This window comes from Pyxicephalus adspersus, chromosome 4 (genome assembly GCF_032062135.1).
Source record: "Pyxicephalus adspersus chromosome 4, UCB_Pads_2.0, whole genome shotgun sequence".
Lineage (NCBI taxonomy): Eukaryota > Metazoa > Chordata > Amphibia > Anura > Pyxicephalidae > Pyxicephalus > Pyxicephalus adspersus.
In genome coordinates, this window is record NC_092861.1 from 70,253,851 (window position 1) to 70,271,054 (window position 17,204).

The window sequence follows — 17,204 nt, forward strand, 5'->3', positions numbered from 1 at the left end:
ACATGTAGCTATTTTGTTGTCATTTAATTATAATTTAATTTAAATTTCCACTGTCAATTGAATACATTTAGTACATTTACAATGCCCCGTTTGTCTTACAGGAGTGTCTTGATAATATGATAACACTTTCAGATCTGGAAGACAAAATAATAGCTACTTTACAAAGTCATGACTCCCTCCTACTCAGTCTGCCTGTCACTAAGAAACTTGGGGACCTGAAACTACAACATGAAGAAGCCACAGAAATGTATGGGAAATATTATTACACTCATTTGTATTTATCATTGGGCCATAACATGGAATTAGACATTGTGTTGCTAGGGTGGTATGCTGGAATAATGTCAGGGATTTGGTATTGTGATGGTCACAGTCAGTCTATACAAACATATTAAACATAGTGGCTCCTTATAAAATAGTGGCAAACTGAAATTTGTTCCTAATTTCCTTGTCTACCAACCATTTAAAATTTTTTGCCAGAACCAACACTACTCCTGGGAGTCATGTATCGGTAACCTCTAGCATTTGCTTTGTAGGAGCCACCTTAAAAGGGCTCCCAAAAATGTTATTCCAAGAGAGTCTTCACTTAAAGCCACCAGCCTAGCATATCTTTTTTTAACTGGTCCATGGAGCAAATGCACCCCTGTGTTCCAGCCCAATCGTTCACCAACACCTCTCCTTTATTTTTGAAAGAATGTTTGTACAGCTGTACAAACTGTAAAAACTATTGGCTCCTTGGCACATAATGACATGAATTTGTTTATTGAATGGGAAGAATCTTATGGGTCAATATGGTTGCTTTCAAAGGCTTATGAAGATTGTTGCTGCAGAAGACATCTTGTTACATGCCAGGGAAGGTTTCCGCGAGATAGCTGTTCGTGGAGCTGTGATGTTTGACACTGCTAGAATGCTTCATCAACTTAACAAGATGTATGACACCAGCTACAAACAACTTCTGGAACTGTTTGATGTATCTGTTGCACATTCTGAGCGGTGAGTCCCTGATCATCTAAATTTCTGTAGAAACCCAGTACCCTTCATTGACTCAGAACAGCCTGTATCTTTTATAGATATTTGACTTATTTGATATTTTCCTTATTTTTGCCTTTCACTTCATAGTGATAATGAAAAAACAAAAAAATAAAACAACTCTATTATATAAAAGTCAATAAAACATGTGATTTCTATACTTTATGCCATCAAACTGACAAATGCAACAAATACATTCAGGTTAGTTTACCAAAAAGAGTTAAGGCATGGTGTATTTCTAGAAAGCACACATTTTAGTTATTGTTTCTGGTTGCATTTTGTTATGTGTTACATTTTTCTAATGTTTCTCTTTTTCTTCTCTGTTTGTGTACTTAGTTAGCAATGAATCCTTTATTTTTTTTATTTATTGGCATTTGGCATGGATAATAAACCTAAATATGCAGACAATGTGCACTGATCATGAAGCAGCTAAATTCTTTAATAAACATTAAAGAATATAAGTAGTTGTAGTGCCTTTTATCTCTACTGTTTTCTTCTAGGTATTCGCTCAAAGGTGTAGTTGCCTGTCTGACGGGTCATATCTTCTCATACATTTCCAAGTCCTTGCTGGAAAGAGACAGAATGGTTTATGCTTTGCTCATAGCACTTGAGGTAATGATGAACCTAAAAAGAAGAGTTAAAGAATTCAAAACTTTACCAATCCCCACAACTCACCCCACCAGAGCAATTCAGGTGTTTCCCTTAAAGCAGAACTAAACCTATTTATACTGATTTGTCCCCGTTCCATCATAACCCTGCTGGTTTTGCCTATACCCTTCTCCTCCCTTTCATGCCTGTTGGATGTAGTTGGATGGAATTGCTGGTATTGGTGTTGATATATAAAAAGTTGGGAAAAAACTTTTCTGTTGGATGCTTAAAGCAAGCCAATCCCATCTTGTATTTGTCTGTGTGAACGCTAAAAAAACAAACGAAAAAAAGATCTGAATGGCTACTTTGGACAACATCATCACTCCTACTTGCAGCTAGTATTTGTATATTAGCTCAATTTGTATAACAACAACTTATTAAAAGTTGACTTGCTTGGTCCTAGGTGGAACAGTCACTTGGCAGAATACGACCAGGAGAAAGAGAGTTTATCATTTCCCCCGACCTATGTGTAACAGTGCTTCAGGGTATGTCTATCAAAGTGTCTGAATCCCGACAGCAAGCAAAGAATCCATTTGATTGGATGAGTGAAGATCAATTTAAAAATGTACAGGTAAATATTTTTCAAGTATATGTGTTGATATAATTGTTAAACATTATACATATTGGCTATATAGTTCAAATTTTTATTCAAAATAAATACCTAATATATTAGTTTATGGAACTTTAGAATATGTTCGTTTTGAATAGCAAATCCCATACAAAAGTACCTTCTTTAAATAGAAGAACCATATTGAATGAGTATAAAGGCACAAAATTGATTTTGAATTTTTACATCTATGGTGTGGTATTTTTAAAACATTTATTTGAAAGGGAAAAAATACAATCGCAATACTAAATCAGTCTATGGATATTGGATAACTTCCTGGATCAACATTTCCTAGTTATTTTTTCATAAAAATGTTAGTTGCAGTTCATATTTAGTTAATACGGAAGGTTTTAGAACTACATTCAGCCTGCTTTAGAAAAATACTTAGTTTGCTTAACCAGTTCCTGGGAAGATAATTCCATATCTACATATATCTGAAAATGTCTTAAAGTAAAGAACTCTTTAAGTTAAAGTTTCTGTTCCTCGAATACCCCCAGAGAGAACATAAACAGCAATACAAATTTGGGTGGGTTTCCTACATTTTCAAAACAAAAAGTGCTCTTACATATAATTTTACTTTTTTTTTTAATAGGCAATGTGTGTTCTCTCTCTTTATGGAAATGTTACTCAGTTGCACAAAAAACATAAAGTTTTTTTAATCTTTTCCCATGTAGAAAGTAGTAAAACTCTGTGTGCTTCTTACAGCTAGAAGAGCATCAAAACAGCACACTTAGCTTTCTCTAGACTGGCCAGCTCCTGGTAAAATGCCCCAAACCTGCACAGTTAACAACTACTAGTACAAATTGTGATTGATATTTTTCATATCTTTCTTTGATCAAAACAAATTATTGTGTTTGTCAGTGTCTTTACCAACATTAATCTGATGTCACTTCTTATTATTTGGTATAGATTCTTGCCACATACTTTGACTGGTTTGGAGACCTCTTTGATCGTATGTACAAGGATAGTAAAGATCTGACGTGGAAAACATTTTGTGAAAGTGAGCAGCCTGAAAATTCTTCTAAGGTGATTATTATTACATTATTTTCCAAACTTCCTTAATGTATTCCACTTTATTGATATCTGTTGTCCTGATAATTGTACTTATTAAATGTTGTTTACCAGCTGTATTGGGTAATTTAATTTCGAATGGAGTAATTGAGGGTTGCCAAAATGTTTTTAAATAATTATACATAACTAGGCAAAACATATTTATACTATATATGTACCACTAACAGAAGGTTGTCTTAAATAAGATGATCACTGGTCAAATTCAGATGGATGTATTACAGAATAAGAAATTAACAGTGTAATCAAAAGTTCATTTAGTTTTTAACATATCTTTTTGTTGTGTTGTAATATCAAATATCATTGTGAACATTAAATTTTAGAATACAAATACATACTGTGTTTTAGGAGGAAGGGTGAACTGATTAGATAGAAGAGACATATTTTTCAGATATTCTAATTGTCCTACCAGGCTAGAAGCTGCCTGTACACCTATGGCTATACACTGCTATATTCTCCATTTTGTATTATTACTACAAAGAGTATGTTTAAAATGATTTGATTTATACTACTGTACAGTTAAAGGGTTGATGTTACTACCTCTCTTTTAAGGTCAAATGGCCCGATGGAATGGATGGACTAAATGCTCTTCAAAGGTTCCTGATCTTACGAGCTGTAAGGGTGGATAGAATTCTGCCAGCAGCTTCCAACTATATTAGTGCAACTCTGGGGAAGATGTAAGTTACCAATGGAATATTCCATGGAAAATGTGCCATGATTTACTATTATCACAGAAACATAAATAATATATTCAACCTATTTATTTCTGTCAAAGATAATTGAGCTGCATATACAGTAGTTACAATTTCCTATTACAATTTCTTTCTTCATTTAGGAAAAAATCAAGGGATTAGAATATCACCTAAATGTTCCACATTAATACAAATGTCAAATGTGATATTGCAATACACAAGTCTTTACCCAGAACATGCAACAACTTTAACTTTTAAATAAATCCATATGATCCAGCAGTGATAAATCAACATTGGAGCCATCATATACCGTATATTAAAGTAGAATGTCACCTGCCCTCCAAAATTATTCTACTAATAATTCTACTGCCTTTCTGAATAGGTGTATTATGGCTCCAAAGCTATAAAATGAGTTAAAGAAATAGAGGCCCAAGAAGTATAAGTATTGTAACATAGTAAGTTGCCAAGCCTTATGTATGAGTACCACATGAAAGGAGAAAGAACACAAGAATGGCTCTTTGTGGCAATAGAAGTAATTAAACAAATGTATATATTGTAATAAATGATATTTGCTCTATACAAAGCCCAACTAAACATAATACAAGCGTATATACACAATCTCATTATAGGGTAAGCCTAAAGCAAAAAGTTGTCTCCATTCCTAACATGTTTCGTCATATGGCTTCTTCAGGGGAGGATAGAGAGCATACTGAACACACCATAAAGGACATATAGTTAGAAGAAAGTAAGAGTACCAATAAACACAATAGAATTTCACAAAGCATAAATATATATCCAGATCCAGTAAAACAATGGAATGTTCAAATAGACATAGCATGAATAATATATGCTATATAAAAACATGTCATTTGATAGTAAACCTATGATAATTAGCCTGTACACTTACATGGTAAGATGGTGGAGTGTGGCAGATGTATCTTTGGCTTAGTTAGATAGTTTGGATGAATGTAGATGAGGCAGTTAGAGGTTGATAAAACTGAAAAAAAAGATATAAAATTAGGTCCGGTAGGAAGGACGAAGGAGGAAAAAAACGTTTTGCTTTAAGTTTACTCTAGAATAGGATTATGTATATAATCATTTTGTATGCTGGTATTATGCTTAGTTGAGCTTTGTATAGTCCAAAGATCATTGAATACAATTTATATATTTGTTTAATTACTACTGTTCCCACAAAGAGCTGTTGTGTCATTTCTGCTTCCATATAAAATGAAGTTGTTATAATGGAAATAGAAAAAAAAGTAAGCAAAGAAAAAATCAATCAATACATTAATGTACGTTTACAGGTATGCATCAGAAGCAGTTATTGATCTTCAGACCTCCTTGTCGTGGATGTCACCCTTTCAGCCAGGGCTACTTATATACAGCAGGGACTGTAATTTGCCCCGCACCTTACTCCTGGACTTTGCAGAGAGGAAGAATCAGAAGATAACTGTATTCCCCATCAGCACACCTGATGAAGCAATAGATGAACTGCTCATTAAAGCCATGTCAGAGGTATATATATAAATCCTATGATATTATCTTTACTGATACAGAGTCATCTTTACTGACCAAAGAAAACATGGGATATGACCATGCTTATGCTATGACTTTCAAGTTTATTTATCTGTTCATGTTTGATGTCATTATTTTATAGGGTGGTTGGCTCTTGTTGGAGAACATTCAAAATTCTGTCAATATAATGATGTCAATATGGGAGATTCTAAAGTCAAAAAAGAACCCTGACAAGAACTTTCGATTATGGCTGTCTGTCCAAGCCAGTGAAGCTCTGCCAACACGTATGCTTCATTACACTGTAAAAACCATTGTGGATATGCCAATGGTAAAGAAAACATCATTTAAATGAAATTAAATAACAGTGCAGAGCACTATGGTTTGAATTTTCATTTATTATCACCCAATTTGTGTTTTCTATACAGAATATAAGAAGAGGGCTCATTCAGTCATTGCAGTTTGTCAGCAATGAAACCTTGGTGTCAAGTCCCCGTCCTGAGTGGCCAGCGCTTTTGCACAACCTCTGTTTTTTCCACTGTGCTAGCCGGTTAAGATCAACCTATGGCATTTCAGCTGGCTGGAATTGTCCAGACACTATGTGTTTTGGCTCTACAGAATTGATGGTATGTTAACATCTAGATAATGCAAAGCGCAAAATAAACCTTATTCAGCTTAAAGAGAATGGGTTATTGACCATTAAACAATACTTCAAATGATTTATTATTATAAAAAATGTACAGGTTGTTCTTGTGTAGGCTTAAGGACCACACTGGCAGCTTCAGTTTCATGGTGGTGTTACTCTGAATTCTTGTTCCTAGAATGTGGCTGTCTAGTTGACAGTACCTGTGATATACTTACTAGGCATTGCAAGAAATTGGTATGGCTGCCTTTGGTCTTTCTGTGACTTGTAATAATTATAAGTCAGGAACAACACTTCTATAACATTTCTATATATAATGTAATGGGCTTTACCTTATTCTTAAAACATTTTAGGTTGATTCACATATTATAAATCATTATAATATATTTGTTCATTTTCATTTCAGGAGGGAATCCAAGTGCTTAAAGATGAATTTAAAGAAAGTGATCGTGAGGGTGGTGGAAAAGCATTATCATGGACAGCCATGAGATACTTGTTATCTGAGGTATGTATACTTTACAAAAATTGTAATCAACAGTAAAATGTTCTAGCAAAGTTCTAGACAGACATCTAAATTTAAATATGTAAATGTTTTACCTTTAAAATATATTTAGTTATGGTATTTGACCTTTGTGTTTCTTAAACCGGTGCCTTCTATATAGTTAGGAGAAGGGTGCTGAGACTAGGGATAAACTACTAACTATTGATGACATTCAAGTTCTGTAGAAATGGGCCCTTTGGAGCATTAATTCTTACCTTCCAAGATATATGTCCTGAGATGCTGGACAGCTGTTTTACAAGAAAGAGAATTTTCTATTTTTTGTTTTATTAAACCTAAATTATTGAGAAAATGTGAAAAACAATAGCTTAGATATAAATACATCCTTCTGTGCGTAGTTCCTAATTGGCACAAAATTCTATTCATTAAGATAATGTTCACCAGTGCTCACCATACCAAGGAAAACTGTAATCCACAAATATATGTAAATGAAATTATTACTAAAACGCAACAATTGTTTTTCATTTCTCTCACATGCTTAGCCTAATGATTTAGCAAAAATCGATCCCATTTCTATCTTTGTTATGAATAAACAATAATTCCACCATTTTTTGATTATGAAGTGTTCTATTTCCTCAGATCATTTATGGATGCAATGTCTCCATTGATTTTGATATGACAATCCTGGTAGCAATGATTGAATATTGGATTAGCATTAACACTACAAAGAGGGACACTGAACTCACAAAGTGTAAGTTACTTTAGGTGCGATTTGTTAACTACATTTTGACAAGTGTATTGGTTTTGTAGTGTTTTTTTTTTTTTGTTTTTGGTTTTGGGGAATTATTAGTAAGTTTACAGAGAGTAAATGGGAGTCTATCAAAATATACAATTACTATATCAATAAGGACTTATTTGAAAGACAATGCAAAAAGAGTGGCAATTGTACTCCCTAATAGTTCTCCTAAATCACCAGTCCCTTTGTGTATGCTGAAATATGGTCAGTGAGAGGGAAATTCACTGTGGACAATGCACATTTTTATTTTACTGTTTTCCTTTCTAAAGAAAAACCTTTCACTGTTCCAGGCCAGTGACTCATGTACAGCATAGCATAACATTTTCTAAAAGGTAATTAATGACAACATTCATATTTAAACCATGTTTTTAATAAGCCTGTATGTGTGTTTGAACTCTCTTCTTACTCATTAGTTTGTATTGTCTATTCTTCACATGATGAAAAAATGTTAAAAATTATTGTTACCTACATTTGTTTCCAATATTTTTTTAACAGTAAAGTTCAAGATTCCAGCAGCTTTTTTTAACTCTGACATAAATCCCGTTTCATTGAAACAAGCATTAGAATCCACTCCTCAGTATTCCTTGGATGCTCCAGAATCATTCCACATGCACCCATCACCAGTGGTAAGGAATCTGCACATATTCAGCATTACTCAGAACCACACTTGAAACAAAGCTAAATTAATACAACTATCCTTTACCTTTTCCAGGTTCCCTTTGGTGAACAGAACTATGTTATCACAAGGTTTAGCCAACTCTGTTATTCTGGATCTACATACAGCCATTGGGTACAACCTAGAAGTACACCACAAACATTTCAGAAAGGTGCTTATTATTTCTACAATAATGTATACAATATTGGGATATTATTGGTCTTAGGGATGATTGTGATTAGTTTACAAGGTTATATTTGTCTTCCCAAACATTCTATAGAACAGTGTTTTTCAACCTTTTTTACATTTAAAAAATCCTGCGGCACTCCACAAATCAAAAATGTTACAAAATGACACTCTGTAGCTAATTCTCTTGTCTCTAAGAATAAACAAGGCAATTAGGCTACCTACTGCCACCCACTGACATGGAGGAGTATTACATTACTCTGCCAGTCAGTATAGCACAGACACTTGACAATGGTAATTGGATAATTTCCCACGATACACCTGAAGATCTGTCACGGCACACTAGTGTGCCGTGGCACAGTGGTTGAAAATCACTGCTATAGAATAAGTAATGCTAGAGACACGTTAGCTAAGCTATATTTTCAGAACCTAGATGTAAACCTAAATGTTTTACAGTGAGGAATCACTATTCAGTAAATGTAAGGAAATAGTAGGAATGGTAAATTACTTGGGCATTTTGCACTTCACATTTTGCAATTAAAAAGAAAGGTTTGCAAGAGAGCAGTTACCCATCCACAGAGCATTTCTGAACCTTTCTGATTTCTGCTGAAAATTTACATTGTTTCTTGTCTATTCAGTGCCATGTTCCTCTTCTGATGCTCTCTTCTCCATCCAACAGCAATAAGTTCCCAGTAAAAAAAGTAGTCTCAACGTAGTACACATCTCAATGTGGCTTTGATGCATGTTATTGTGATGATTTTAAAATATTTAGGGGCCCTTCTATGAAAAGTGTTAGAATGGCAGTATCCTGTTACCTATAGCAGCCACTTAGCTTTAACAAGTGTATCCTGTAACAAGTTCTTGAGTACCTGATTGATTAATTAAAACAGATAAGAAAAGTCACCTAATGGGTGTTGTTTTGTGTAAATGGTCTTTTGTATTTCAATTTCACCTGTTCTCTGCATGATTTGCCCCTATAACTAGGCATAGTACACACTAGCAGATATGCCAGATTGGTTTCTTGATTTGTGAATTGTTTGCTAGAATAAAAAAAAAACAATCTAGAATGAATTGCTAACTATTTTTTTTCATATACTCAGGCAATCTGATCATTTTATGGGATCTGTGCTTGCATTGACAGTGAAAAGTGTATTCTAAACCTTACCACTATGGAGAGTTTATTGAGCTGAAAGTCTGAAAAACTTCCATTAATAATTACCTGGCATCTTTTCTCCTAACAGAAACATATTAAACTTTATATTTACATGCACTCAATGCAGCCATATTTTTATCAAACGTTTAGGCCACCCCAACATCCATTTTTTTTTGCTTAATTTGATCAAATTGCAATCCACTGTAATTGTTTTCTGATGCCTTGTCCCCAATATTAGAGATCTCTGATGGTTGTTCACCTTTCTTCCCCTCCATCACTTATCATCACAGGCTCCTGCCCAATAGCCACCTAGTTTCAATGATCCTTATTCAATGATCCTTATCCATCCCAGCTCATCAGTAATTAGCCTCATTAATCCATGCTATTCCCTCCCCATCCCGATCTAGCATCACTGATCATTGTGCTGAATCGGGCACACTGTTATCAGTTCTCATAAAAAGGGCTCTTCAACAATGCAAAATTTTTGCAATATTTTACCTCACCTATGATGTGAATTTGTTTCATTAGAACACCATCTATCCGTTTTATTTGTGGATGATTGTGCTATTATAGGCCTGAGTGAGGAATGCATAAAATTGTGATTTTGTTTAGGTGAAACACATACATAGTAGCTAAATGATTAATAATCTTGTGTTTTTTCTGTGTAGTTGTGAAACCAGATCCTATGCAAGGTCGTCATGCACCCTCTGTTGCCTTGCCTGACTCGGTGGCCAATCCTTCTATTATGTATCCACAAACGGCAAAGCTAATTGAGGTTCATGACATATGTGCTTCCCTCCTCTCCAAAGTGCCACGTGGATGGAGTCGGGTATGTATGCACTGAGGTTGCTATGAATGAGTGGGGCTCATTCATGTTAGATATAGGGTAACAATAAAGGCTGACATGTTTTGTGTAGGATATTGTCCCTACACAATATTGCAGAATTTAGAATCAATGTGTAGGACACCCCCTATAGAAGAATTGATTAGTGATAGGTAATATTTTAATGGAACCTGAAGTTTAAAGGCATTCACTTCTGATAAATCTAAATGTTTTATGGAAACACTTATATGGCTAAGTGGTAGCCATCTTGGTTGGGTATAAAGAGAAATAGGACGGGTAACCCAATAGGTGGAGTTCCTGGATGTATCATGTAGGATAAATATAATGTAAAAAGAACATTTTTAAGTTTATATACTAGAATGTCTGTGTTATTTCTTTTATTACCCAATGTCATACCGAACTTAGTTGCTTTGGATCTTAGATCTGTATACAAAAAGGGGGACATTTGTGGAGGGATTGTTTAAAAAAAATACATTCATTATTAGTAAAATGAACTGAAGTTCTCCTCCAGAAACCTACATTGAGAAGATACATTTCAAACAACATCCTCATTTGGCTGTATGATGAGCTTAAAGGGTCTGATCTTTCATAAGAATGAACAAAAGTGAGAACCTGAGAAGGTTTGGATGTAGCAGATATGTCATCCCATTCCCTGGGTGCTTGGTAGCCATCTGGGCACAGTGGGACAGCTCTGGGAATTGTGTTAACATTTTTCTTGCATTCTCCCACCTCTATTTATTTATTACTATGTAATAAAGAATGGTTACTGTAGTCTGTATAAACAAACAATAAATAAATCAGCTGCTTATTTTGTTTCTGTGCTTTAAGGATTTAATTAATGATCGCATGAAAAAGCTTGGTGGAGATACCTCATTCAACCTGTTTTTAAAGAAAGAGCTCCATCATCTTACATCAGTACTGAGTGAAATTAGAAGGACTTTACATGTGAGTATTATCAGACATTGATACAGCTACTAAGTTACCCAGCTTAAATTCATTGCCATTTTTTTTGTCTTAGTTTGTTATATTTGTGTGTTGCGTATCATGTATGTTATTATAAATGAAAGAAAACATGGCTATTGGTATAATGATTTACAACAGATGTGTCAATAAACATTATGGGCAAGCTGTTGTATTACTAACCAAGCTAAAGCTACGTACACACTTCCAATTATTATCGTTGGTAAACGAACGACGAACGATCCTGCACGATATCTGCGAACGATCGTATCGTTCATTTCCAACGACTTTCCTCGTTCGTCGGCGTCGTTGGTTACTTTTTTTACGAACGATTTTTGCCCAATCGATCGTTCGTCGTTCATTTTGAACGATAACAATTGGAAGTGTGTACGCAGCTTAACCCTCAAAACCACACAAGTTGAAACATTGGGAGTAAAATCAAATTAGTTCTGCTTCCCGTACAAACTTTTAAGGACATACTAAACAGTATACATCACAATATGATATTTGTATGAAGTTGAATATGAATATGAGCTGGTGCTCTTCTACCAGGTCTAAGGCTATTGGAAAACCCAGTGGCTCAGAGAAATGCATACTAATATACATTGATAATTCACAGATGGCGAGTACTTTTGAGTTGTCCTTGCTGTCTTTCTTGGCAATCTGTTAGATTCCACAGATAGAGCTGGCTCCTTTGCATCTGGTAAAGGGAGTCAATAATACATTTTGGTAATACCTTTTTTGTTGTTGATGTCAAATACACAATACAACACCAATCTCTGTTTCAATGTGGTATCTTGATTAGATGACCTTCATTTATGGAAAGGCTTTTGCTTTTTAGTAGAGCTTTAGTTTTCTTTTTTTATATGTATTGTTTTCTGTAGGTAATAAAGGATTCCTTGGAATCATCAGAAACATTAGGTGATCAGCTGTCTGACCCCAACACTATCACAATTGTGCATGATCTATGTTACAAGAAAGCCCCTGCACGGTGGTTTGAGATGGAATGGGGCTTCCCTTGCCCATCTGATTGGTCGGTCTCATCATGGATACAAGATGTACAGCAGAGAGTTGCTCACTTTGAGAAAATACTGCAATTTGTAAGTACAAGCATATAATATGCGTTATTCTCTAGAATATATGCTTCTTATTTTATGTTAGTTTGTCAATTAAACTATGACCTCAAGTATTATAGTGCTGTTTTTTGTGATCTTGTGTGTTTCTGCAATAATCACACTGTCATTTTACTTTGTTCCTTATTTCCAGGGTCGGGAAAAAATGCCAACATACTGGCTTGGGGCATTTCATAATCCTAAGGGCCTACTTTCTATACTTAAACAAGAAGCAATTCGCAGATACTCCGAGAGAACTGGAAATGCGGAAGCAATAGTGTTTAAAACAGAAATAACTCAGAGAGACAAAGAACATGTAAGTGATGTGTAATTGTAATTTTACAATGTATTATACAGAAAAGGGTGATGTTTAATCTGCTGGCTGATACATTGATTGCAAGTAAATTTCTGCATGGCTAAAACAGTTGGGAGCTATGATAAACCATCCTAATAACATCTGGATTATCATAGGACTAATTATTATGTTCCTACTAACATATCAGAAATATACTTTCCATTTTTAGATCAGAGATCCACCCCATGAAGGTATGTTTGTCTATGGAGTCCACATCTGGGGAATATTCTGGAACAAGACGGATGAAGAGATTGTGGATTCCCCGCAAAAGCAGAGTCTTAACACATTACCTGTCATCCATGTGCAGTGTTTGCCCATTTCTGAAAAATTTGGCATTAATGATACTCCAAAAGTGCCAGATGTCTACATGTGTCCAGTCTACCTGTCCTCAACATCTGTCAAAGAGCCTGTTTTTGCTCTAGAAATCCACAAAGACAACATTGCTAGTTCTCGATGGGCAATGAGAGGCATGAAAGGAACTATACATCCATTTTGATATACCTGAGAACTTAACACAAAAACTGTTGTCTATATAAACTAGGAACTGAACCGGCCCCATACGATTACATAATAAAATACCAAGAAACACAATATAAACTATTTATGTAAATGGGTACATTTTTTTTTTATTTTAATTTGAATAAAGGTATGTTATAGTTAACAGAAGGTGGCCCAAAATTAATGATTAAAAGAGCTTTGTATCTTAAGTAGGTAGCTAATCCCTAACAATTCCAAGTGGTTTATTTTTAATAGAAGTATTCAATCCCTATGCATTTATAATGATTGCAATAGATTTACACATCTTCTAGCCTCATAAAGTAATGCAGGCTCTTAAATTGGACATACTGCTGTTTGAGTATACATTATTTTAGTGCTAGGTTAGTGGGTTTTCGTATCTATGCTATAGGGAGTTTATCATCCTCTGCCTGGTAAACATCTCACCATATGTAGTGCGGAGAATCTGCTCCCTCCCCAACCTAACAAAACTGCTATGAAACATTCGTCATAGGTTAATAGATCTCAGGAAGCAAGCTTGTGCTGACCTTCTGCCTCTGAAATACATTAGTAGGGTCACCAACACAAAAACCAAACTGAAACACATACGAGGGACTAATAAACACAAAACCAAAAGCATATGGTATACTGAAATAGGATTTTAATTTACAATTAAATTTAATTGTATACTGAATGGATTGTTGGACAGAATAACAAACAATACTACACAGCAAGTAATGTTTACTTGATTTTTTTGCAGGTTGATCAGATGATCAAGTGATTATTGTGCGTAGAGGCAATATGACTGATTTCATGTTTATTAATCCCCACCAAAGGGCATTGAAAGGAGCTTTTGCTTAGGGAACACCATCAGTAGTAGAGAATGGAATAAACATTTTTGTAAATGAAGAGTCATTTTACAATTCTTGCTTATGGCTAAAATGCACATTTTTAAGTTTTTATTTATTAAGTTTTTATTTATTAAAGGATTGAAAGAACCATTGCAATAACCGATTTCTCTTATTGATAATTGGGGTCCCTGCTCACTTAGGGGAAAAAAAAGTGATCAGCAGCACAGTACCATTAATTCCTATACAGGATTCTTAGATGTAGATGTGATTGGCCACAATATCTTATTAGTGCTTAACCCTTGCACAATCAGTTCCCACCTCCAAAGTCCCAAAAGCATTTACCCTGGGGTATTGATAAGTACTATTGTGTACACCAGGGGTGCCCAACAGGTGGATCGTGATCTAGTAACAGCCCAGCATACGGAGTACAGGTGTAAGAAATATGTAACATACCTTGTGCAAAGGTCAGGAACTTTACCAATGATTGATTTTGCCAACTTTATAGCACAAAAGCACCCCCTATTTGATAATTCAGCACACCCACTCACATAAATACACTTTGCAAATACATAAACTCACACACTCAAATACATGTACCAACATAGACATCAAAATGTCACTTAGCTACCTTTGCTGCCACATTTCACCAGCATTTGTGAGCAGCTTCTGTAAACCCCTGGAAGCACCATTTAGCTTTACACTGGGAAGGTAAAATACAAATCCTTATGGAAGTGTGGATACTCAAAGCAAGCTGCTAACAGGACAAGACCTATGGTTATTATAACATTTCCTAACTATAGTTAAATAGTACTTTAAAGCTGCATGGAGCTATCCAAAGGGGTTTTTAATGTTTGGTGATCAAAATAAAAAATAAGGTTTTGTGATGAAGCCACTTTCATTTAAATGCAAGAAATAAAAATGTCTGGTTTACAGTACTCCAAGGAAGAAAGAAAGCAATACCAGCATACATAGCTGTCACTGAGACAAACTGGTACTACTTTAAAAACGAAGAACTGGATAACTTGAAAGCACACAATTTTTTTTAAACATTACTCAAGAAGTTCTTCTCAAGTGATAAAGTTCTTGTATTATACTGTATATAACTGAAGGTTTTTTTGGTTAATCAACTAAAGTGAGGTTTACACTTCAGATAAACCCTTGTACCACCGTACATCTCCAAATTGGAAGGCACATTTAACAAACGGTAAATGTGACTTTTACCAAACATTCACTGGTGATGAATTAAACAGTTGTTTGAAAACACCATGCACCTGGAAAAATGTACCTGTATTGAGTATCAGATTTACTGCTTTATAAATCTGCCCTTTAGTGTACTCACAACAACACTCCCTATATTCATAACACCCTAAATGTTTTAACATTCCACCAAAAAATAAATAAAATATGGGTAAATGAATACATTGCAACTGTACAATGTAAAAAAAGCTAAATAAAAGTTACACTGATTGAGGTCACCTTAAAATGATAGAAAAACAGAATACAAACTGTATAAATGAAGACAGATCACGTTTACCAATCTGTTTCCTAACAATTAGCTGACCAGTTTCTCAAATATTCATAATGGAGCCATCAACTAGTCCGTGAGCTTAATACAATAGCCTTTGAAAAGTGACTATCAGAAAGAAAGGGTTACCAGAACAATATAAGCAAAGTCATATAGCGGATTTGTGTTTCATAACCAGCAGATGTGAGTGCACATTATGTAGTGAACAAACTGGTAAACATGCTTCTCTTTACTACCATTGGTGGACTGATGAGCTCAATTTGGACTTAGTGCCAGGTTGATAGAAATCATAATATCCATTCTTGTTTGTTTCTGTACATCTCACCTGCTACGGTTCATTGCCAGTACACATGACATTGATAGGACTTCACATTCACAAATGCAGCACTAAACAGACAATAGAACAATATTCCATACACTAAACTGGTGTGGTAATACATTTTCCTGAAAGGTGTCCTGTCACCAACATATTAAACATATTAGAAAATATGCTGCAAAAGTAACATACTAGAACAAGACAGTTTGTAGCTTCTTAACCATTAATAATGCATCTCTGTTAAAGGGCCTCACAACCTACCTGAGGATATTTGGTCATCCTGTTATATCCTCACTGAAAAGCATTCCTTTTCCATCATTTCTATTTTTCCTGCCAGGGCAAGCTGCTCAACATTTGGTTTTAGACCAAGAGTTTTGAAGAACAAAACCCTTGCTGTTAATGAAGGGGCATTCTATGAACAAAATTAGTTATCAGTTTTAGAAGGGTCCAACACACCTCAACCTCAATACTTTTTCTAATGCAACACTATGCCTCCTCATCTTTGTGATTTAAGCCTGTTTAGTGTTTTAAGGCTGATACCTTTTTTTAGCCAACACCACACATTGTAAAGTGTTTCTGTTGGCTTTCCATACACTGGTAGAAAACAAACAGGAGAAAATACCCATGATAGTTGTGGAAACTATTTATTCTTGACCATCATTGAAAAGAAAAATCTTTTGTTCTGGTAGCAGCATACTTGCTGCATTACTGAGAAACACTTTTTGCATTTTTATTGAAGACAAATGACATCTACAATGTTTAGGCCACACAAATAAAAAAAAAAAAAGTTACAAGGACTAGAGACAAAAAAAATACAATTAAACCCTTGTCTGCTATGCCTCTATACCCTGCAGTAAATGGAGCTGTATGAAAATAATAAACTACAACATTTCGATTAGCAGATAGCGGCCTGTTTACGGTCATTAGGGTTGCAATAAAAGAGTGAGAAGCAACATGAGCAACCTCTACACAACCACTTGTTTTGACCTCTGACCTCTTAGTATGCATTTACAAGAAAGCTACATAGGGTATTTCAACTCTTTCTCTGTAAGATAAGGAAAATAATGTATGCTGTGCACTGGCCCCTCAACTACTAACATTCATGCAAAACTTAACGTGAATTCCAGCATGATCATGCCAATGCCATATCTTTGGGAACAGTGCAACAAGCTCAGGATACTTAACCCCACTTTTACAACACATGTATTTAAATGTTAACTTGGAAATAAATCACCATTTCACTCCAAATACAATGAAAAGT

General features: G+C 34.9%; 1 protein-coding gene across 1 annotated transcript in view; it reads left to right on the top strand.

Moving 5' to 3' along the window:
- The window catches only part of LOC140329794 (dynein axonemal heavy chain 5-like), a 102,967-nt gene extending 88,329 nt beyond the window's left edge, over window positions 1-14,638 (top strand). The window contains 18 exon segments of the mRNA XM_072410187.1: window positions 102-247; window positions 805-990; window positions 1,527-1,638; window positions 2,078-2,245; window positions 3,191-3,307; window positions 3,902-4,026; window positions 5,346-5,556; window positions 5,699-5,884; window positions 5,982-6,179; window positions 6,603-6,701; window positions 7,335-7,446; window positions 7,987-8,117; window positions 8,204-8,318; window positions 10,154-10,314; window positions 11,158-11,274; window positions 12,174-12,389; window positions 12,556-12,717; window positions 12,926-14,638. Coding sequence (XP_072266288.1) covers window positions 102-247; window positions 805-990; window positions 1,527-1,638; window positions 2,078-2,245; window positions 3,191-3,307; window positions 3,902-4,026; window positions 5,346-5,556; window positions 5,699-5,884; window positions 5,982-6,179; window positions 6,603-6,701; window positions 7,335-7,446; window positions 7,987-8,117; window positions 8,204-8,318; window positions 10,154-10,314; window positions 11,158-11,274; window positions 12,174-12,389; window positions 12,556-12,717; window positions 12,926-13,252 — 2,889 coding nt within the window. The 3' untranslated portion in view covers window positions 13,253-14,638.
- The last annotated feature ends 2,566 nt before the right edge of the window (window positions 14,639-17,204 follow it).